The sequence below is a fragment of the Solanum lycopersicum genome, chromosome 3 (genome assembly GCF_036512215.1).
Source record: "Solanum lycopersicum chromosome 3, SLM_r2.1".
In the NCBI taxonomy this organism is placed as follows: domain Eukaryota; kingdom Viridiplantae; phylum Streptophyta; class Magnoliopsida; order Solanales; family Solanaceae; genus Solanum; species Solanum lycopersicum.
In genome coordinates this window covers 34,668,761-34,693,600 of record NC_090802.1, presented here as the reverse complement: position 1 = coordinate 34,693,600, position 24,840 = coordinate 34,668,761, and the positions used below count along the sequence as shown (strand labels likewise).

At 30.9% G+C, this 24,840-nt stretch overlaps 2 protein-coding genes across 5 annotated transcripts in view; one reads left to right on the top strand and one right to left on the bottom strand.

Moving 5' to 3' along the window:
* LOC104646308 (uncharacterized) overlaps nucleotides 1–17,414 on the bottom strand; it is a 30,483-nt gene extending 13,069 nt beyond the window's left edge. Inside the window, exons 1-4 of one of the 4 annotated variants that reach the window (XM_069294951.1) lie at nucleotides 17,243–17,414; nucleotides 16,749–16,945; nucleotides 15,370–15,585; nucleotides 14,126–14,196 (exon numbers count right to left, since the gene is read on the bottom strand). The gene's annotated coding sequence lies outside the window, so the exon portion shown is untranslated. The other 3 variants (XM_069294952.1, XM_069294954.1, XM_069294953.1) reach the window with 3 other exon arrangements.
* Nucleotides 17,415–21,248: 3,834 nt separating this feature from the next.
* LOC138347547 (uncharacterized) lies at nucleotides 21,249–21,788 on the top strand. The gene has a single exon (XM_069295843.1). It carries the CDS (start codon nucleotides 21,249–21,251, stop codon nucleotides 21,786–21,788), a length of 540 nt encoding a protein of 179 aa, XP_069151944.1.
* Nucleotides 21,789–24,840: the final 3,052 nt, after the last annotated feature.

The window sequence follows — 24,840 nt, the reverse complement described above, 5'->3', positions numbered from 1 at the left end:
CCGTATGTTTCTTAAAGCTAAAAGCAAAAACCATTGCTTATTTACAGGTTTAAAGACAAATCAAACTCAAAGCCCCGTTCCTATTCTTACTATTGACAAATGTCTATTATAGTGTGTAACATCATAACCATAAAGAATAAGATAATTGCAGTACATTGTTCATTTATGCTATCCTTACATATACATTGGAAAACAAAAGTATACTACTTCTGTCTCACGTACTTCTCATTTCAAGGTACACTAACAATATGAGTTAGAAGGAGATGATATACGTGGAAGCAATAAAAAATAGATTGAGTTCAATTCTCATGTTAGCTATGTCTAAGATCTGAGGATTAGATAAGTAATTTTTTTAGTCATTACTAATGTTATCTTATTTTTCATGTATGGAAGGCCTTATTGTCTTAAGAATAACCCTGGTAGCTATGTCTAAGATCTGAGGATAAGATAAGTAATTTTGTTAGTCATTACTGATGTTATCTTATTTTTCATGTATGGAAGGCCTTACTGTCTTAAGAATAACCCTGTATCAATAGTTATGTTGTAATAGGTTCAGACAAACATTTCTCCCCTTAATTGAGGGTTGGAGTAAGTACTTTGGCTAATTGTTACAACTGAAATCTTATTTGTCACTTTTTGCCCCATTAGATGTAGTCAAATTAACCTTTAAAAAGCAAGGTATCTAGTGTTGTGATATTTCATTGGCGGTCTATATTTACTCTATTTTTGCATCAATCATTGATCAACCTTTGCACCTAATCCGCTTTTCCTGTGTCAATCATATCAACATATGCAATTTTAGCCTAATTTTATTTGATGTGCTACTTTTGAACCATTTTTTATTGTTCGCTTCTATCCTTCGTACTCAAATGATTATGCACAACATCCACAACTTGAAAATATAAAATGTTGGGCCGCTCTAGAAATGTAACAAACTCAATAGAGTTAGAAAGAGGATTTGAAGATCTTTCATTTCATATTATATGGTCCACCTTGCTCATCATGTACTGAAAGTTATGGAAGTTGACACAAAACTCACAACTTAAGCATAAATTTCAATATTTTAGATTTTTCTATTTCAAATTTAGTTCTTTCAATTTTAGCTCTTTCGAATACCAAGGTGTTACAAAAATAAAATCAAATGAATAGAAAATTACATTGAAGGCTCCAAACTTTAGTGCTTTGTTATATCACACAATAGACTAGTTTATTAATAGCATATCTACATATAATATATTAATACTTGAGTTCACAAAATAAAAATTACTAACATTGCAATCTCCAATAGTTGATAATTATTGTATTTAGCTAGTTTTCATAGTACTTTAATTTTTTTTTTGCATCGATAATCAATTGCTTAAATTTGATCTCACCAACAGGGATGGAGCTATCGATTGGTCACCCTTCGCAAAAAAAATTACATGATATATATATATATATATATATGATATATATATATATATAGGTTATATATTACCTTTATAAAAATAAATATCAAAAATACATGTCTGTCAGGACTAACTTTGAAAAGGAAAGTAATCCCAAATATATCGATACCTTTTTTATTTCTAACCCTACTTTTAACACTTCCCCTATCATGTGTTTCCCGATTCTCCTCATTCATTTTCTTGTCTACACAACCTTCATGATTCTCCTTTGTCTCCTTTAGATCATCAGCATTCAACCATGGTGGTGTGACACTACACATCTTCAACAGCTTCAATAGGTACTGCCCCTCTTTATCGTCCTCCTCCTTTATGTATCTAATCTCTCCTTTTCTTTTGGTTTAGTATGTTCTGATTTCAGATCTAACACCGTTGCTTGTTGTGGAGCAAAATATGTTGCTCTCGATCTTCCTCTCTATGATATAGAGGATGTGCTTTGGATGTAAAGTCCTCGACTTTTGCATATTTCCTCTTTTGTAAGAAGGTAACTCGTTATTTCTGGCCGATTTTAAGCACTATTATTGGAAAATACATGAGGTGTATATATTAAATCTTGCGAGACTCCCCACATCTTGATTAATCGAATTGTGGTCCATACTGGCTGTATATGTCTTTTATCTTTGTTGTCTTTAATCTCAAATTTTCTATTCGTTCTTTGTCCATGTCTAGAATTCTTCTACAATTAGCTGGTAGTTGTTCGAACTGCTTGTATTTTTCTATCTTTGACTTACAGTAAGCACTATTAGGAATGACATGTGCTAGCTTATTTTCCTTCCCCGAACTTTGAAATTGTTTTGTTTCATGATTCGTCTTGCCTTTTCCACTATGTCTAGTATCTCCTATGGTATATAACATTCCCATAACATCATTTTCATGATTCATAGTGATATATTTCTAGAATAACCTTCCCGAGCTTGTTTTTTATACTCAAAATATACCCTAATAATGTGTCATGTCTAATATTACTATATAATTATATGTTAAGGTCTTTGAACACCCTAAAAATAACATCCACTCGTAGCTTAGTGGAAAAAGTGTGTCACATATGTACACAATACTCGTGGTCGAATCACTTCTATGTTTTTGTATATTTTGTTTAATGTGGTCTGCTGTAAAATAGTTAATTAATTGAACAATAAAATACTTTGTTGTATATAAAGTGGTAGATTAGTGGCAATACTGTTAAAAGGTTTGTTTTCCATTGAGGCTCAATTCCCCATGGCCACATGTGACAAATTAAATGTGCTAGTTGAAAACATGATTAAGTAACTAATTAAAAGTGTGTGTCGTTTAATTTGTCAAACCTAATTTTAAATGACATTGTCACACACTTACTAGGAAGTAAGAATTGAAATTAAACAAATCTCATGAAAAAATAAAATAAAGATGTGGTCAACATATGTACATAAAACTAGAAAAGGTCTTTCCGTTAAAGCCTTTTGTTAACCGACATTATTGGTGGAAAGTGAAAAAAAATTCAAATGTTAGGTTTTTCTCTACCTTTCGACCTACATATATAATCTTTCTCTAAATCTTTTATTTTGCCAAATTTCTATTTCTCAATTTCATTTGCTTTCTCGAATATTTTTATTTCTCTCTCCTAATGGCCAACTCTCATGCTAAGTATTTCCCCCTTGCTCCTTCCTTCCCCTTCTTGTTCGCAATGAGGTTAGACCAACAGCTAACACTGAGATCTTAGGGTTTTGTGCGAGTAGCGCCCCCGTCCACTCAGTGAATGCTCCTCCTAAAAGAGGGGAAGCATGTTGAATGCTAAGGAAGGAACATGTGTGGTTTGGGCTAAAAGGCCCAATGTTGAAGCTTTTGGAGCAGCAACAATTGAAACTGCCAACATTGGGCCTTTTTGTCCGAACCTCAATAGTTCCTTCCCCATCATTCAACATGTTTTCCATCTCTCTAGGAGGGGCATTGACTAAGTTGATGGAGATGCTACTCCTATAAACCACCAAGATCTCAGTGTCAGCAATTGGTGTAGCCTTCTCGTGAACACGATGAGAGAAAGGGGCAAGGTAATAGGGAGGGGAGATTGGGGAGGGGGAGAAGGAGGAAGGGGGATATTCTTATCCTGAGAATTAGTCATTGGGAGAGAGAAAAATTAATAATACAGATTACGGGGATTTTGTGAAATCAAATGCCTAGAGAAGGATGATGTATATCATGTAAAAGGTAGAGAAAAACTTAACATTAAAACATCTTGACTTTACACCAGTAGTTTCTGTTTAAAAGGGATTTTATGGAATGGTCATCTCTAGTTTTACTAGATGTGAAAATCATGTGCTAGACAAGTGGCCCAACATACAAATTGAGTTATTGTTCTGACTAAAGAGTAAACAATTCCACTATAACTTTTCATAAATGATTTTTTACATTCATTATATAGAACTGAAAATAACGGATAAAACATATCCTCTACCATAGAAATTCAATTCAAGAAGCTCACTACAGAAGAATATAATGACAGAAACTGAAAACAAAATATTATTTGGAGTTTGTATTCCCTTAACTGTTAAAGCAATTGATTTAAACAATATTTAACAATTTTGTCACCTTCTATAGATACCCTCAAGAAAGTTGTAGAAATGACATACATCACCCCTTGAAGTCGAATCATTAGAAACTTCAAGCAACATGACGATTATCATGTCACTCCTTGAATCCACACAACAATGAAAAACCTTTTTAAAAAAAATTCTGTGAATTTCTATTTTATTGTTGAAGCTTTTGAGAAAAATGGTCCAAACCTCTTGTTTAGACTTTGAGGTTTGTAATGTTGTTTAGTAATTTCCATAGTTGATGGAAGCCACAGCAGCATTTTCGAGAGTTACCTCTTTTAACATAGATTTCAGCCAACTAGATTTTCGTAACATTTTATTGCTCTTGAACAAGCATGTTACCATACCCAAAGAGCTTCTCAAAGGTAATTTTTATTTGACAAAAGTTGGGGGTCCCTCTCTAGAGTTCCAAAGTTTTTCCTCAATGTCTTCAATTTTCCTAAAACCCATTTGCTCACTTCATCATCATATAGTTGTGCTCTTAGAGCACTAAAGAAATATGTTACAACAACAAATGGATACACATCAATAATGAACAAAAGAAATTTCATTTTCAATTCGCGAGTGTTTGTACCAACAGATTTTCCGTGGAAGCAATATGTAACCTTTCTGACAGCTTCCTCAGGCACTTTCGCACTTCATAAAATACCCTTTATAGCATTAGCCCAACATTGTATATTTTCATGTGCTGAATATTTTGTGAAGTCGATTTTTTCATGTGTGTGCATTGCATAGTCGATTGTTGCCGAAGGATATCAACAAATAAATTTAAAAAAAGCAATAAAATGGAAAATTAAAAATATAAAGCTAAAATTGCATAAACTTAGTGAAGGTGGTATGATAAATGTGAGAGTAGAAATCATATTTGTGATGTTGGGATGTATACTATTAACCATATATTAAGAAATAATATTTATTAGAGAATAAATATTTTCTTAATTTCAATAGATCATATTTTCGTTTATGGTGTCTATTTACGTAGATAGTAGATGATTTAGTGTGTAGAGTTTTACCTTATACACCAAATTAAATCATCAGTTCTTATAAGTATAATGTTTTAGGTTCACAATCTAGGATGGATATTGGATATGCCATCGGGTACTATTGTAGCACAAGATTATATGTAATTTATCTTGATTATGGGAACGGTATATTTCTAAATTCTTGTGCTAGTACTTTTTGTATGTATTGAACGGGACCGAGTAGAGAGAGTTGTTTTAGACTGAAAGACAAAAACATATTTTCTAAACTAGTAAATGTACTTATATTCTTAATCTTGATATAACTATTTTGATCTGTATACATTAATTGTCGTTTTAATTAATTAAAAGGTTAGATTTTGAGATGGTTCATTATGGCTGGTAAGTTGGATGATAATAATATATATTGATGAAATAATAAGTTAGTTGATGAAATCGATGTCTCATTATAGTGATTGATTGATATGTCTTTTTGAGAAACTTATAAGTTTTCATTGTGTCAAATCTTGCAAGTGGATTATGAATCTGACAGATGAAATAATTCAATTAGTGCTCTCAAGGAAATTAATCATTAAGTTAAATTCTTTTGTAATTTAATTTATTGATTAGTATATGAATAAATTCTTCTGTAATTTAATTTATTGATTAGTATATGAATCTTAACATGGGGAATTAAATAAGTGGTTAATGGGGAATTACAAAAATAGAGGAGTGCAATTATGAATTTCTAGTGGAATGATTTGTATTTTATTATGGTAAGAATAATTCAAAATAATTATTTGGAATTATTTCCATAATAGGAAGTCACGGTAATTAATTATGTGGTACCTTAAGTGCCCATATTTAACTAGAACTAAGAATCTTATTCCTATGCAAAAAGGAAGAATAATATGAGTTTTTCTAGTCTTCTAGAAAAAAAAAGTTTTTGTAGTTCTTTTTTCTATTTGGAATAAATCTCAATAAATAGGGATTCTCTTAACCTAGAAAAAAAATATTAGTTGAGAGAGTTCGTATGTGACTTGGGATCACTATAGAAGACCATAGTTATCTTGTAGATTCGCTATCTTGGGGATTCGATTGAAGGTATCCGCTCACGCTTCAAAAGGTAATTCATGAATTAAATTTCATTATGTTTATGTGTTCTAGCGTGATATTTTTTTTCGCATAAACGATATTGGTTATCCATTATTTCTGTAAGTATTAAAATCATCATATGCTTCCGCTGTGCATATATGTATTCCATCAATTGGCATCAAGAGCAAAAATTACATCTATAATAAGTAACCTAGATTATATATATGTTGTACGCTTATGAACATAAAATTTATGAATGTATTTTGTGTCGGTCAAGAGAACAGAAGAGAAGGACAAAACCATTGTTTCTGCTAGTTCTACAAATGAGAAGAATCAAAGATATAGCCTGGACAAATATCGTAATTTAAAAAAAAAATAATTGAATGTTGGTGGTTGATTAGGTTCTTGCACCAGTTTGATGGGTCTTCTTGGTACTTTGACTAAAAATAATATAAGCATGTACTTGGTCGTGATTGGCTAAAAGAAACATACACAATCATTAGCCCATTATGATTTAGATTAGAATGTCTGGCAGTAAAGCCAAATTTTTTTTGGCAAGACAGTTTCTTAGTGTTTCAATTCTTGAACAAATGGTCTAAATATTTTTTGATGTGTTGTTTAGGTTTGAATCAATAATCTTTGAACTCATTAAATTAATTATATGAGCATTTATTTTCTCTCACATTTTTCATAATGTATAAATTATGAATTTTATGGTTAATAAATAATTACTATTAAAGTGATTTATTTATTTGAAATCCTTAATAATTCTTTAAGTCTTTCTACATGTGAGATAATATATATTACAATATGTGAATTGAGAATTATGATAAATAAATAAGATCTATGAAAGTGGTATATTTATTTGAGTCGTTAGAATATTCTCAATGTATCATGTATGGATTGTTCTTCATAAATGTATACTAGTAAAGGTTTTACTAGGAAGGAGATTTACCTTTAGATACTAGTAACACTTATTCATGAGAAGAGATTTTAAAGATTTTCACCGATTTTAAGGGAGAAATATAATATCTTGAATACTCAAGTGTATTAATTGAGAGAATAATATGTTGTAAAGAGGTTAGTTGTGTGTCTTAGCCGAAAGAAAGGACACAATATACCTTATGCTCGTGAGATAATCATGAAAGAGAATGAAATTTTGAATCAAGTTATTGTAATCTTTAATCTTGCCTAAAACTTACATTTTTCAAATTTGGTCATAGTTTAGGTGCTCATGAATTTTTATGATCTCTGATTGACTTGAGATTTGATGGTGTCATCAAAAAGTCTTTTGGTGGATTTTAGGTAGTTTGTTGGATTAAAATTTTATTTGAATATGATAAAATCATTCTTTATATCAATTGTGTTTATGTTAAATTTGGATATGATTGTAAATAGTTAATTAACGAAAATTGATAGGTTATAAGCATGTAGCTTATGTTGTTTTAATTCCTAAAGATTCTTAAATCACTTGAATTTGAATTTCGTCATAGTTTTGGAAATATAAATTCTTTAAAGATTTCAATTGACCTAAAATTTGGTAAGTTCATCGATAAATGCCTAGTAAGAAGTACTCATTGCTATGTGGTTATATTTTTTGAGGTCGTTAAAATGATTTTAAACTTATTCTTTGGAATTAAAATGTGATTTAGTTTGAATGACATCCTTTATATTGGTTTTATTTATGTTATATGTGATACATGATTACACGTGATGAGTTAACATAAATTGATATATGATAAGGATGTGGATGTGGATCTGATCATTTTTTCTTAATCGTTTGAATCAGAATTTGATCAAGAGATTTGGTGATAAATATTATTTTCGAACTCTAGTTGATCAGAAATTTGGAAGGTTCATCAGAAATGATCAAATTTAAAATACTCATTTTTATGTAGTGATTTGGTAATTTAAGATCATTCAAATGATATTTTTCGATAATTTTTATATCTTGAAAATTTAATTTCACCCAAAAAATTACTCGACTATAATATAGTGGTGATAGAGTTTGTTCTCTATAGTATTTATGACTAAATTTTTGTGAAGTATTAAGTTCATGTGTTGGCTTAGACCTTCCTCCATAACGGATGAAATTAATACAAGTCATTAAAATTTAATCTCTAGTTTTGATTATCTGTATTGACTCTCTTAAACTGATTAATATTTGATTGGATCAATGAATTTAGGGATAATGATATTCACTTAACTTAAATTAACATATACTCTCCATCTGAGTTGGTTTTTGTTTAAATTTTGTTTAAGTGAATATCTGACACCATATATGTATGTTGCATGAGTAGTCATTTTTTCATCAGAATTCATTGTTCAAGATGCTTTGATATCTATGAGGTGTGTTTTGAATTTTAGTATTCAATGTATACATAAACATGTTTTCCTTTTGGAATTTTAGAATTTTGTTCTTTATTCTTAAATCATTTATCTATTTAACAAAATGATGATATATGGTAACAATTACTGAGTGGAAAATTCTTAAATTCTATTATGACCAAACAACGTTTTCAACCAAATTGATCATATTTTTGGAATTCGAAAAAAAGAACTCTGACTGATCTGAAATTTGGTAGATTTATAAGACCGACCTAGTAAGAAATTAATTTTTTTGGATCGTTATATGATATTTTGGTCATAATTGATTAAATAGTAGTGAAGCATTAGTTTTATGTGATGGATTAGACCTTCCGCCCTAACGAATGAAATTGAAAGAAGTAACTATGTATTTAATTGGCTAGTTTTGATAAGCTATATTAACTTTCCTAAACTGAGTAATATAAGATTGGATCAATGTAGTTAGAGGATTTTCACTTGACTTAAACTAACAGTAGAATCTCCAACTGAATTAGGTCTGTATAAGTTTATAGAGTGAATACTCGGTCATTGTACATGTGTATTGCAAGAGTAGTTCTCCAATCCCAACGATTGTCTATTCGAGATGCCAGGATATATATGTATTAATGAGCCCTGAATTTCGTTATCCGGGATTATTCGAAATATTATTATCTATTTAAAGTATTCTGTGTCATATTCTCAATAGACATTACACACCCACTTAGTACTACTTAAGATTTTCTTTTGGTAGAGGTAAGATATTAACTTAATGAATGCATTGTATATGTAACTTATGTTCGAAGAAATTATTTTCAATTTCTAACCAGATAAAAGATAAGTATATTATATATTTATTTGTAACTTTTCTATCATTGAGTTTTATAAATATTTTATTTCTTGTAGTATATTGATGTGTGATTATTTTATAAGTATGAGAGAATTAAATTATACTAATCTGTCTCACAAGGGAAAATATCTTTTAGATTGAATGAGACTTATCTGTACATTAGGGTCTAACTCATTTATTCTGAATAGAATTATGAGGTTGGTTAATGGATGGACATAAATGTTCATTGAAAGTGAAGTCACTACCAACATGTACGTTTTGTTTAGAAGGAAAAATTACTAAGAGACCTTAGTTTTCTTCTTAAAAAGGATTTAAGAGGTAGTGATAAGTTATAATTAATCTATTCTAATTTGTGTAATAAATGAGCACATGGGCAAGAGGTGAATTTGAGTTTTAAGAAAATTACTCGTAATATGAATATATTTTTATATTTTTTTTGTATAAATCTAAATATGTAACAACCCTAAAAGTGAACAAGATCAAGACTTAGGGTGTCCAGAATGCTTGCGATTAAATCAAGGTTCACACAGATTGATAGGCGTATAACAAGACCTCAGAACTCTTACTACGACCAAGTCAACTAACTTGGGAAGTTATTTGAGCCTGGAAATGTTGGAACCATCCAAGTAAGTCCCGCGAAAATGAAGATTTAATTGAAGAAGTCTTTATCGGACTTAAAAGAGGAAATTTTATGTTTTGAGGGTCCAGGAGTAAAATGGTCTTTTCCAAGCCAAGGGTAATATTGTAATTACCTTGAGGAATTAATAAATTAATTAACTAATTTAATTAAAAGAGCAATTCGGATTGGGGTGACCCAAAGTGACTCATTTCGCAAATAGGGTGCCACTCGGGTTTGAGCCCCACTAGAAGAAAGAAATTGATGATTTAATCATTAATTAAAATCTATTCATTAAGGGTAAAATGTTCCTTTCACGTATTAATTAAAATAAATCATATTTTGGTATTAATTTAATTAAATCCTATTTTGACTAAGTCTTGAATTTAGTCTCCTAATCCTAATAACTCTCTCCCTCATGTTTCTCAACTTTCTTTCACGTCTCTCAACTCTCATTCTCTCACGCTCTGACTAACAAGAAAGCTCAAGAACAATTTAGTAACAATTGTTATTCACACTTGAAAAACATACGAAATTTTTTTAAAAAGCAAGATAATCAAAAACGTCAAGGCAAATGGAAGTTGTTCGTCGAGTGGTGTGTACGTTGAGGAGAATTAGGTGTGGTTTGGACGAGTTTCTAGGAAGAAGATTCACACTTGAACAACATCAAAAGTTATGGGTTTCTCTCCTGGAATTCTCTCTCCAAGAGTATTTTCCTTTGAACGATTCTCAAGGTCTTGAAAACTAAGGTTATTCCCCTTTGTATGTCCTTGTCCTTAGCTCCCAAACAAATTCGTATGATGGGTATGTTGTGATTCTAGATTTAGGCATGAATGATGTATATATATTAAATGTGAACATGTTTATTTGAGGGAAATTACGAAAATGATATTCAAAGTGTGATCGAAAAGTGGGTGTGCGTGTGTGCACGTGGGCAGTGGCTTTGGCCACTGTTTTGGGGTTATATAAATCATGTATTTCTTTTATTTTATATGTGCAATGTGTGTATAATGTGATGTTCATTACCATTAAATATAGTGGATTGAAATAACCATATTTTAGCCAACTAAAGTTATGAACAATGTGACTTAAAATGAGTTCAATAATGACAAGAATTTTCCAGATTTGGATACTCTATAATAACGTTTAAATATGGGTTTTAAAAGGAAAAATTAAATGAATGAGGTCAATGGGAATTGAACCCAAGACCTCACATGTTGAGATGACTGAAAATGAAAGAAGAACGTGAAGGAGCTAAGGGGAATGAAACCCCTTAGCTACTGGTTTCGCGAGGTAAAAAAAATGGGGGATGTGGGATTCGATCCTAGTTACTTTCGCCTAAAACAATGGGATTGGGGGAATCAAACTCGCGATCTGTGGGTAGAAGGAGGAGAAAATTTATTAAACAAATTAATGAGAGGCGTGGGATTCCAACCCACGACCTCTAGGTACGTGCGAAAGAAAAGAAAATAAGGAAAAAGAAAACGCGAGGTGTGGGATTAAACCCACGACCTAAAGGCTGAAGGAAGACGCGAAATTAATTATGAAATAACGTGAGGCTATGGGGGTTCGATCTCATAACCTCACTGCCACTCATCCAATTTAAATAAAATAAAGATAGAGAGGTTGTGGGGGTTCAAACCCACCATCTTACAGCCTCTACAGCGAAATTAAAAGAAAAATCAAAGAGGCTGTGGGGGTTTGAACCCACAACCTCTTGGTTTGGGCGAAAATGAGCAATGTATTCTTAATGAAAAATAAAAAGAGGCTGTGGGGTTAAAACTCACAACCCTTCGGCTAAATTAAGAGTAAAATTAAACAGAAAATCTATAGTTTAATGTTAATGTTGAGATTATTTAGAGTTCTAATGTTATAAATATTAGAAATAAAATCAATGAAAAATATAAATGATATCCAAGTTATTCAAGATTTGGGTTCCCTTGCCCAAACTTCCGTATTTATATATAAGTCATACGTGAGTAAAATATCCATTAGTAATGCCATCTACTTGTATCAAAAATCAAGATCTTGACATATACACAAGATACATAAGTCTTGTACTACATAATCTTAGGAAAGTAAGAATCACTTAACGAACTATGAATGAAGCCCATGGCTTGTATGTATAGACACATAAGTCTAATATTCATGAAAAGTTGATAATATTTCATTATAGAAAGATTTTGAAGAAAATATTTAAACTGAAGAACATGAATGTGTGATTATAATAGTAGTACTTAGTCGTAGTGGGAGAATCATAACAAAAATTGAGTTGTTTTATGTTCTTGAGAAAACTTTTATGATATAGATCTTGAAAATAAGTACACTCTTGGAGGGTTTCATGATAAGGTCTCTCATGATCTAGTACAAAATCGATTTATTACGACGAAGCACTACTACATAAAATTACATGAGAAAATAGCTTGGTAAATTTTCTTTCGATAAGAAATAAAGGAATGTCTGTGAAAGTTATAAAATGTATAGTTAAGAGTCTAAGTGGGAGATTGTTAGGGTATATACTATTAATCATGTTTTTAGACATCTAACAATTTTTAAGATTAAATATCTAAGTTGGAGATTGTTAAGTATATACTATTAACAACACATTTAGATATAGTACATTATAAGAATTGTTATGGTTAAAAGTCTAAGTGGGAGACTATTGGGATGTATAATACTAACCATATGTTAAGAAATAATATTTATTAGAGAATTAATATTTTCTTAAATTCAATAGATCATATATTCATTTATGGCGTCTATTTACTAGATAGTAGATGATTTAGTGTTTAGAGTTTTAGCTTATACACAGAGGATTAAATCATAAGTTCTTATAAGTATAAAGTTTTTGGGTCACAATCTTGGATGGAAATTGGACATGCCATCGGGTACGATTGTAGCACAAGATTATATGTAATTTATCTTGATTATGGGAACGGCATAGTTCCAACTTCTCGTGCTAGAACTTTTTGTATGTATCGAACGAGACAGAGTAGTGATAGTTATTTTAGACTGACTAACAAAAACATATTCTCTACACTATTAAATGCACTTATATTTTTAATCCAGATATAACTATTATGATTTGTATATATTAATTGTCGTTTTGATTTATTAAAAGGTGAGATTCTGAGATAGGTCAATATGCCTGGTAAGTTGGATGATAATAATATATATTGGTGAAATAATAAGTTAGTTGATGGAATCCATGTCTCGTTATACATATTGATTGATATGGCTTTTTGAGAAACTTATAAGTTTTCATTGTGTCAAATCTTGCAAGTGGATTATGAATCTGACACATGAAATAAGATAAGTAGTGCTCTCAAGGAAATTAATCATTAAGTTAAATTCGTTAGTAATTTAATTTATTGATTAGTATGTGAAATCTTAATATGAGGAAATAAATAAGTGTTTAATGGGGAATTACAAAATAGAGGAGTGCAATTATGAATTTCTAGTGGAATGATTTGTAATTTATTATGTTAAAAGTTATTCAAATTAATTATTTGGTATTATTTCCGTAATAGGAAGCCTCGGTAATTAATCATGTGGTCCCTAGAGAGTCCATATTTAACTAGAACACAAAATCCTAAATCTATGCAGAAAGAAAGAATAATATGAGGTTTTCTAGTCTTCTAGAAAAACAAGGTTTTCTAGTCCTTTTTGGATTACGCTATAAATAGGAATTCTCTTAACCTAGAAAAAACATAATTAATTTTCTATTCAATACTTGCCCACCCAAGTTTTGAGAGAGTTCGGATGTGACTTGGGATCACTGTAGAAGACCATAACTATCTTGTAGATTCGCTTGAAAGTCTGTCTATCTTGGGGATTCGATTGAAGGTATCCGCTCACGCTTCAAGAGGTAAGTCTTGAATTTATTTTCATTATGTTTATGTGTTCTAGCATGATATTTGTTTTAGCATAAATGATATTGGTTATCTATTATTCATGTATGTATTAAGATCATTATATGTTTCCGCTGTGCATATATGTATTCCATCATGTGAAAATTTAGGGAAGGGAAAATACAGACTTCCAAAAATTCTATGCAATGGTTGTACAAACAAAGTAATAGTTTCTTGTGCCTGCATGCAAATTTTACTACATAGTCTCTTTATATATATTAAAATTCTTAGCTAGATCAAGTCAAACCTGGTAAATAATTTTTCTTGTACCATTTAACTACACTGTATGATAATTAGAAAATGTAGCATAACAAACTAATTCTACAGTCTACTTACCCCTTTGAGTCCAGCCTCGTCATAATTAGTTCTCTTGATCCTTCTACCTTGATCCATCTCTCCCATGTTTACTAGAGATACGAAATTAAGAATGAAGATAATGAAACTCGAATCCCAAAAGATATAATCAGATAAGTTTTTCAAAGAGTCAACCATCATACTAATATACGCTGCCTTAACAAAACAAAGGAAAAAAAGAATAACATCATAATTATTTGGAAAATGGATTCTTTTAATGGAATGTCCCCCAACAAAAACAACATTTAGCTAAAATAAATAGACACATTAATAACAAGTGCTAAAGTCTTTACCGGATTAGTTAAGTTTCATTCTATCCAATGTCCCTAAAGACTTTAGGACATATACACAGTGTGATATTTTCCGCTAAAAATACTTATTTAGAGGAAATTAATTATATTTAGAGACATATACAAAAACTGTTATTTGCTGCTAAAAATGCATAATTAGTGGCAAGTGCTTATTAATTGCCGCTAATGCTGATTTTTGATGCAATGCCCCATTTGGTTCTTAGAGGCAGAGTAATAAAAAATTTAACAGATATAAGATTCACCAGGAAGAAATATGAACGCATTATTGTCTCCAGATTGATATACCCGCCTCGACATTTTCAGCATTATATAAGGATCACCCAAAAAGAAAATCAAGAAACCTATCGTAGTATCACTTATTGAAACTTTATGAAGAGGTTAAATACAGAATATGTTAAATATTAAAGAGCTCAGAAAATAAATAGCATATTTGTTGCTGGTAAAACAAAAACAGCGACAACCCTGATTTCTTCCAAAGAAAATATCAAAATGTACGCATGTAATGTAACATCACTTGAAGACTACAATTCAAATCAGTTTTTAAAAGAATTTCGATTATACCAGTTTCTGTTATATGTTATTATTGGTTAATATGTGCACATAGAGAATTTTATAACAAAGAGAGATTAGTGGAGATGATAGATTGAGTAATTTAGAAGGTACTTGGACAACTCAAAAATGACATAGAAATATGACCATAATACAGTCTTCCAAAAAGAAAAAATAATTACTTTTTACACAAAAATAGATTAAGAAAGAAAATCAGAAGCTACAAATTTACTATTGATCAATAAGTTAGTGTTGATTTTTTGAATGTTTTAGATGATGAACAGTATTAGATTCAGAAATAGAATTGTAAATGGGGTTGGTGTATTATCTATGTTTTCAATACTACCATGAAGGAGCAGAAGTAACCTGAGAGACAGTGGAGTATTGAAGTACAAATACCATATCCACAGTGATAGTCCTAAATGAACAAGCTAGATAAAGCTCTTCCCGGTTGGCAAAGTTGGTGTATGGCATCTCTCTGATTTTTCTATAGTTATTGATTGTAGTACTAGTCCTTCTCTTGCTCACTTATATATAAGGGTAAATATTACTGCGAGTTGACTCTAAATATTCCTTTAACATCTGAAAAATGAATGACAACAATATATATTGAATAATTTAAACATAGAGAATCGACATATTTGAAAAACATTATCAACCCGTTGAAACAACACTTCTAAAAAATTTAGAAGTTAGTGAACAAATTTTAATTTAAAGTAAAATGAAGCCTAAGAGTGAAAGCTGATGTTTCATGTTCACCGGAGTTACTATGAACCCCAAAAACAAAAGTCCACTATAATAAAGTTCAGATTTGCATAAAGCTTGTAATGAGTGGGATATTCTCTGCCATGATCGTAAGGTTTTTTCTCAAAATATCTTACACTAATAAGAGATTCTACACCTTATATGTAGTTTCCAAAATTTTCTTCAAAGGTATATAGCTCTCTGGATTGACTCCTATAATGTGTCAATACTGCAATAATGAACACAAAAAGATACTTATTATGTGGCTCTTAGTAAACATAACTAATTCAGAATTGCCCTCAATATCTTAATCCCTAGTCTATATTTTCCCATTTGCAAGCATGTAACCGAAGAACAAATGAGTTTTTTTAATGTTTCCATAGATATCTAGTAAAATTATTATTTAAGTATATTAAGTGATGTCCTGTCTAGAGTAATTATGAATACATATTGAACAGAGATGTTCAGCGCCGCGTGATCCTCAAGTGCATATCATTCATGGAACAATGATAATGCAGTAATTTCATTGTTCATGGCTCATATCTCCTTCTCTCACTCACCTTGTCTATGTTTTTTAAATATATGAAATCAACATCGTTTATCTTTTTTTAAAGCTGCAGTGATTGGTATCCAAAGAAATGACCATTTAGCTCCATTTTTGAATGACCATCACTAGACATCTCTTAAGATTTGTTTCTCTTATGATAATAGTCACCCCACATTAAAAAAATCATGCAAATATAAATTTTGTAAGGAATTTCTAAAATAAATAAAAGTATAACGCAAAAAAAAGCTTGAGAACGTGGTTGTGGATATTCAATAACAATGAAAACACTACTAATATATTGGAAGTTCAAAGTCTAAAAAATAATTATTTTGCACTACTGAAAAATATAAAAAGAGTATATAATCACTATAAATATATTCCCGTTCAATCATATATTTCCGACCATTTAACACTTATACTCAGCAACAAAAGCCAAAAAAAAATCATAACTGACCTAGAATCTTCATAATTAACATGAGAGTATGTTGTAGAATGGGCACGAATCAGTTGCACAGAGTTTTTGACATCGATTCCGTTTTCCCTAGCTTTGTGAGGGTGAAATTTGCCAAGAATCTGTAAGATTTCACCATCCTCACACTTGAAATCTCCTTCTCCTACCTTTCAAAACTTCGAGCAGCTTTTCTGAGATTTCTACGGTGTTTAACAACTTTTAGGTATTTTAGGAAGATGGAGAAAATAGGATTTCTCGTAATATATGTTCTTTCGCGCCTATCCCACCCTAGCACCAACTTATCCCGCCCTGGCGTTGCAGCCCTAGCAGCATCTGACCTGCTATGGCGGGACAATGGCCCCGATTTTTCCTATATTTTCGTTTCTTCTAAATATCGACGGTTTAGGTCGTTACATAAATTAAGGTAAAACATAAATAAAAGGGTTCTCTGCAGGTTTAAAACAATATAATGAGATGTTAAACATTTTAGTACTTACATTAATCGAGCCCCCTATTCTTCTTGCTACTTAGGTCTCTGATCAGAATCTGTTCAAGATAGGTGTCTTACAGTGTTGATAGAGTACTTCTAGGCTCAATTGTCATTGACAAAAACTATATCTAACCTTATCCAGATCTTTTACAATGTCTCCGATTATTACACCAAGTATAGTTAGAATCTATAAATCTCATATCATTAATTCCGCAAGTGTCTATACATATACTCCCTCCATTTAAAAAAAATGATACTTTTTCCTTTTTAGTCTGTTCTAAAGAAAATAACCCCTTTTCTTTTTTGGCAATATTTTAACTTTAACTTTCTACGTGAAATATCGAACAACACAAGATTAAAGGATATTTTGATACATTTGACATAACTTTAATTTAGAACCATAAGATTAAAAAATTTCTTTCTTTTCTTAAACTCCGTTCCAAGTCAAACTAAGTTATCCTTTTTTAAACGGAGGAAGTATATTTTTTCCAGCAAGAGATTAATCCTTCTTTTTGTGTTTTGAGATAGAGATATAATTTTTTGAAAAAAATTAACGAGGCTCAAAGGCCCATTTATTAACTAAAAATAATAGAATATGTACAGTTGTGTCAAAAATGACCCTTCCTGGTGAAAAAAAAATATGATAACTAAAAAAAAAGAAAAGGAAAGTACAGAGAACGGATAAACAATCTGAAAAATCATACTTTATTTTTTTCCTCCTTTGATCCAAACCAACTTGGGATTTTTAAAAAAAAGTGATATTAAGGTTTCAAAATAAATGGGTGGTGACATAAGTCTTAAGTATTGGGTGTAGGTGACAATTATGTGACTAATGATTAACGATTTTGGAGTTTCCCTCAACTTTATCAATTGACAGTTTGGTCCACTGAACTAAATGAAGGATAAAATGGTTATTTCGTAATACCTAATTTAACCAACTTTTGTTGGGAATTAAATGAGGGGTAAAATGTTAAATTGACTAAACTAAACCTAATTTATCTAATTTTGGTGGGAAATAACGAGCTAAAAGAAGAAATAAAAGGTTTTTCCCCCGCCTCCAGCCATCGTATTCGTCCTTTTCTTCATCTTCTGCTCCCGCCTTTGCTTGCTTGCTTGCCTTTCTTCCCACTCTCTTAAACTTCCTCTTCTTCTTCTTGTTATTTTCGTACATTGCGGGTCTTCGCTGGTAGTGCTTGTGCTTGCTTCTTCTTGAATCAGATTTTTACCTAATATGTAACTGGTGGACAAAATTTCGTTTTGTTTCAATTGGAATAACTTCATAAGCGATTGGGTTATACACCATTGTTTCTGGTAAGTAAAATTAATAGTTATTTAAAATCAATTCATTCTCATCTTATCTCGGTACCTGCAATTTGTTCAGTATTTTGCATTCGCATTTCCAACATATTGTTATATATGTTGTAACAGTTGACTATTATAACATATTAGTTATATGTAGCCACATAATTGTTATTTCAATAGCAACAGAAAAGTCAAATGTAGCAACATCTGACTGACATCTCGCCACAGAATAGTCATATGTTGCTACATATGATATAACTAAATAATGTTGCCACATGTGAGTTTTGTTTTACAACAGAACAGTCAAATGTAGCAACATATGACTTACATCTTTCCACAGAATAGTCATATATTGCTACATATGATATAAATAAAAAATGGTGCCTCATTTGATTTATTTTTCACAACAGAACAATCATATGTAGCAACATATGACTTACATCTTGCCATAGAATAGTCATATGTTTCTACATATGATATAACTAAAAATGTTGTCACATGTGATTTATTTTTCACAACAGAATAGTCATATGTTGCTACATATGATATAACTAAAAATGTTGCCACATGTGATTTATTTTTCACAACAGAATAGTCACATGTAGCAACATATGACTTACATCTCACCACAGAAAAGTCATATGTTGGTACATATGATATAACTAAAAGATGTTGCTACATGTGATTTATTTTTCACAACAGAATAGTAAAATGTAGCAACATATGACTTACATGTCGCCACAGAATAGTAATATCTTGCTACATATGATATAACTAAAAAATATTGCCACATGTGATTTATTTTTCACAACAGAGCAGTCATATGTAGAAACATATGACTTACATCTCACCATAGAATAGTCATATGTTGCTACATATAATTATTCTTCATAATTACTAATCGTTTTTTAAATTATTTTCTTCAGGTACATTGTCATTCTTTGTAGGGATATGGAATTGGGAGGATAGTAAAAAATGAGGAGACGGTTTAGTAGGAATGTATGTCAAAAGAAATATTTTATATGATGAGTTCTCCAATTTAGTCGTGCAAAAAGTCTGAATACAATTGTAAACCCTAAGATCTTGTCATGAGTTACATTCCCCATTTTTTAAATAATTATAAGGTTTTACCTTTTAGAATAACTAATCAATGTAGTTTGAGTGTTTATTTGGGAGGAACAGAGAAATCGCCAATATTAAGAGTCTACGTGAAAAAAACTCCTATCGAAAAGGATCATAAGGTAGACTAAGGCCAACAAGATATGTTTAATGATGAATTTGATTCTTCGGACATGAATAATACCGATGATTAAATTGGAATAGGTGAAGGTGGAGGTGGAGGTGAAGGTGAAGGTGGAGGTGAAGCTCAAGCTGAAGGGCCGGAACTCGAAAACAAGTTTACTCGCACACCTATAGTTGGCAACAACTATCCATATTCTTCTCAAACTTCATGTGTGAATAATGTTAGAGAAGATGAAATAGGATTTTATGAGGGAATGACATTTAAGAATAAGCAAGATATGGCAAATTCATTGAAAATCGGTTGCTTTGAAAATGATTTAAGACTGAAAATGGTGATCAATTCTCGTGATATATTTTCCTTTAAATGTTCATATCCGGATTGCAATTGGTGGTTGAGGGATGTGAAATTTACAAGTAGTGACAGGTTTGTCATTAGAAGCTATGAAAAGTAACATCGTGTGGTTTATAGCATCTTACAAGCCATAATTTCCACGCCACGACAAAAGTCATGGGTAAGTACTTTTAAAATAGGTTTCCCAATGGTAAAGTCCCATGCACAAGAGACATGTCAAATCAACTTCACACAGAATTGGATTGTAAAGTAGCTATTTGATGATTTATAAGGGAATGGAGCATGCTAATTCTAATGCTAGGGGAACACATGAGCACGGGTACGCAGTGCATAATGCGTATCGGTATATGCTCGAAATTGCGAATCAAGGAAACAAGAAGCCATTTTCGCTCGATGAAAATGGGAGGTTTCATTACGCTGCTTGGATAATTGGTTTTTAAGAAATGAGAAAAGTAATAGCCGTTAATGGCACATTTCTAAGGAGCAAGTATGAAGGAGTTCTGCTATCGGCGATGTCACAGGATGCCGAGAATCATATTTTTCCAGTGTCTTTTTGTGTCATGGACAAGGAATGCGATGCCTCATATGAATGTTTTTTTTTTCAAAATATGAGAAGCTTTGTAGATGAAACTGATGAATTGTGCATTATCTCTGATAGACATCCAAGTATGCGAAAGATGGTTTCGAGAATCTACCCTGCATCTCATTATGGTTATTGCATGAGACACTTTGGGAAAAATATTCGAAGTAACTTTCACAATACGAAGGTAGTGTCGTATTTTAGTAAAACTACAAAGGTGTACGATATATGTGAGTTCAATTACCATTTCAATCAAATAAGAGATTTGGTACCAAAGGCGTCTGAAGCTCTTGAACGTATTAGATTCCACACATGGAGTAGGACATTTTGCATGGAAAATAGGCACCATCTCATTTGAGTTTATTTTTTCTTTATGTGTTTTGTTTGATTTTTATGTTTTGTTGTGTAGATATAACATTATGAAGTCAAACATCACAGAATCGGTGAATGTTATGTTGGATGTTGAAAGAGAATTTCCCATTGTCGCTCTATTTGATGATAAACATGAGAATTGAATTGTTATTTCACCAGAGACGTATGGAACTGGTGCACTATGCAAATAGAATTGTTCCTACAATTGAAAAAGACATATTAGAGTATGTCAACGCGGGCAATAAGTTGTTGGCCATTCTTATCGCTAACTACAAGTTCAGTGTCACTGGTCATGGATATGTTGCTACTGTGGATCTAAAAAGAAGAACTTGTACTTGTAGAATTTTCAACTTCGACAAAATACCTTGTCCACATGCCATGACAGCGCTTCAATCCCAACACGGGGCCGACTTTGGAAATCAGATTTACGTGTACTCCTCTCCATATTATTCGGTGGAAAAATACATAAGGACATATTGTCAGGAAATTCACTTGGTGCCACGTGAAGATTCTTGGATTGCCCCTTTGGATATCATACATAGAGAAATACCTCCTCAATATGTTGATCCAAGTAAACCCGGAAGAAGGACATATAAGAGACGACGTGGAGTTGGTGAATCATTTCCAATAAGAAAAAATATGTTTTCCGCACGTAGGGACTTTGGCCACAAAAAAACTACATGCCCAAATCGAAATGCCCCATAAGAAGTGTCAAGTATTGTGTTGTTGAATTTTAATAAATATTCTTTCTTATTTGAGGATGATCCCTATTATATAATCTTATTTATAATTATGTGATGTTATTTATATATAATCATGTTGCTAATTATAACAATCTATGCAGAATAGTGTATCTTTGGCATGATATGCCAATTATATGTTAGAAAAATGCATCTTTGGTAACAGATGCGACTTATGTGTTATATCTTACAACATAAAATTGCATATGTTCCAACATATAATAATTACGTCTAACAAGTATCTGTAATGTGATGATATCATTACTTTGAGTGGGTCAACTTTTAAGAAAAAACACTTTAACGATTGCGACAATATTTATTTTTATCATTTTTCAAATACAATAAATACATGCATTTGTAGTAAACGTTTACTTCTCTATTTATCTTCTCGTTCAACTTTTCAAATTTCACTGAATTTTCAATATGAATAACAAATGTTCCAAAAAAACTATGACTAGAAAAAACTTCATTGAATCCTTTCTAAGGGAAATATTAATTCTCATCGTTGAAAGAGTTGCTTCCTACTCCCTAAAAGATTTAATGAGTGCTAAATTTTTGTATGTATGTATTAATCAATTTTCCGCAATTTAATTTCCTTTCCTTATCATTTTGTTTCATTTCTCAGCTCCAGGTTACTCAATGAAGTAGCTAATGAATGTTCTGTATATTAGAAGGTAAATTTGGTGAGGTTTACTTTTTGTAGATGGTCGATTACTCAACAAGTCATTTCCTTCCTTGAAATTTGCAGAGAATCAGGGAATTCAGAAACCTAGAATATAATTTAACACTCACTAAATAAGTTTGGTTTAATAATTATGACTCTTCATTTAATTTACTTTGTTGAAACGCCATGTCTTGCATCTTTTCAAATTTGTTGTCCTTTTATAATAACACACAAGGGAGGAAAAAGGCAAAACTTTTCTTCTCTTCTTCTCTTCGTCTTCATTCTCAAAAAATAGTTTCAACTAGGAAAAACTTCATTAAATCCCTCTCGACTGAACTAGTAATTCTCATCGTTGAAAGGGTTGCTTCCTACTCCCTAGAAAATTTAGTGAGTGTTAAATTATATTCTAGGTTCCTCAATGAAGTAGGTAATGAACGTTCTGTATATCAGAAGGTTATATTGGCCAGATTTCCCCCTGAACCTACATGGACGAAGAATAAACATACCATCTCTTTCATGAAAATTTGCATAGCATCAGAGAACTTAGAAGCCTTATACAGAAAAGGCGTGGTAATTTTAATGTTTTTAGTTTCTTTTTTCATGTTTTCATCAATGTATTTTGTAATCTTAATGTGTTGTTTCTTTTTATAGTTTGATGTTTTCAATCATAATGATCTAACTGAATTGGGAAATGGTAAAAAAAGTAGCAGAAGCTTATCACCCTGGTGCAGAGTATGTGCTTGCCGTAATTTCAATCTTTGAAGGAGGTATATCCATGAGAGAAGTCTTGATGTACATTGACAACATTAAAAAAAAACATGTCAGTAATAGTGAGAAGATGTCAAGACAATTTTCCACACATTTTAAATCGAATGTGAGTGCGAGAACCTAATATTTTGGGAGAAAGACCCATTTGTTGCACTGTGCATCAACACGATCAAAATGCCCGCAAGAAAGGTTTGCCCAAGGGAAGTGACAATGAAGACGATATTCGTTGCAAATTGTGTAGTTGTGATTTAGAACTAGATTATCTAGTTAAATTTCTTCCTATTACGAGTGTGTGGGAATAATTTAATCTGTGACAACATATTGCATATGGTGAAAATGTTGTTTTTTTTTATTTTTGTACTTATTTTGAGATTGAATATGTGGCAACATATGAGAAATGGTGAAAATGTTGACTTTTTGTACTTTGTACTTATTTTCCAACTAGTTTTTGAAATGTGGGTTGCACGTTTATTCTTTATTGTTATACAAATTCGTATAGGGCTAATCTAACGTTGATAATTATCAATTATATTATTCTTTTGTATATGTTGTTTAATGCATAACAATGTCAATCAATTCTTTTCATTTAATTTGGTTATTTTTTTGCAAAATAAAAAAATGTTGAAAAATATAAACTAATTAAAATAATATAGTATGCATTGTAATGGTGAACTCTTGCTCTAAATTTAAGAATAGACGCAAATATATCGAACAAAATTATTAAAGACATAACGAATAAATATATATTTACCATGTTAATGAGGAGGAAAATAACCAATAAATTGATTTTACATAAATTTATAGGAATTATAAGATGATGAAATACAAAAGTGAAGTGAACTTATATTTTTTGTTCACTTATACAAGAGATCATCACCAAAAAATCTATTAAAAGACAAAAATAATTACAACCCAAAAAAATTATAATAAAATATAAAATCAGTAAATAAAGTGCAAATATATGCACACACAAAAAGAAGGATCATTTGAGCAAGATAACTAACAAATATTAGTTAAAAAAATACACAAATAATGATATCACCGACTTTGAAAGAAGTTTCATCATATAAATTGAAAAACTATTAAAAATATTTATACATAAATATTGTTTTCGGCTATTCTTTATACTAAAATAAAGACATTATCGAAATTGAAAGAAGGGTCTTTATATGTTTTGTCTCCAACATTTCCACGATGAATCAATATAACTCTTAAAATCAAAACTCAATAATAGATTATTTGACTATGTGATTGAATAATATGAATTTTTTTTCAAATTTATAGAATCCTTTAAAGAATGTGAAAAGGTCATGATTTCATGGAAGATGAGTGGAATTAAACATTTTAATTAAATTAATAACTAAGAAACTAAAACTTTTAATAAATGAGGAAATATGTAACAACTTTTTACATTCAGATTCAATGTATTTTGTTTAAAAGTCTATTAATATAACTTTAAAAGTTAATGAAAAATATATTTTTATTTCTAACTTTTGATGAGTATGGTTAATTAATTAAATAAAATGTTATTAAATGAAATTATCTTTTTAAACTTATATCTAATTTGTAATGTAAAAATATTTAA

Coding starts and splice junctions, on each gene's coding strand:
- LOC138347547 (XM_069295843.1), top strand. CDS start 21,249: ATGGAACTGGTGCACTATGCAAATAGAATTGTTCCTACAATTGAAAAA.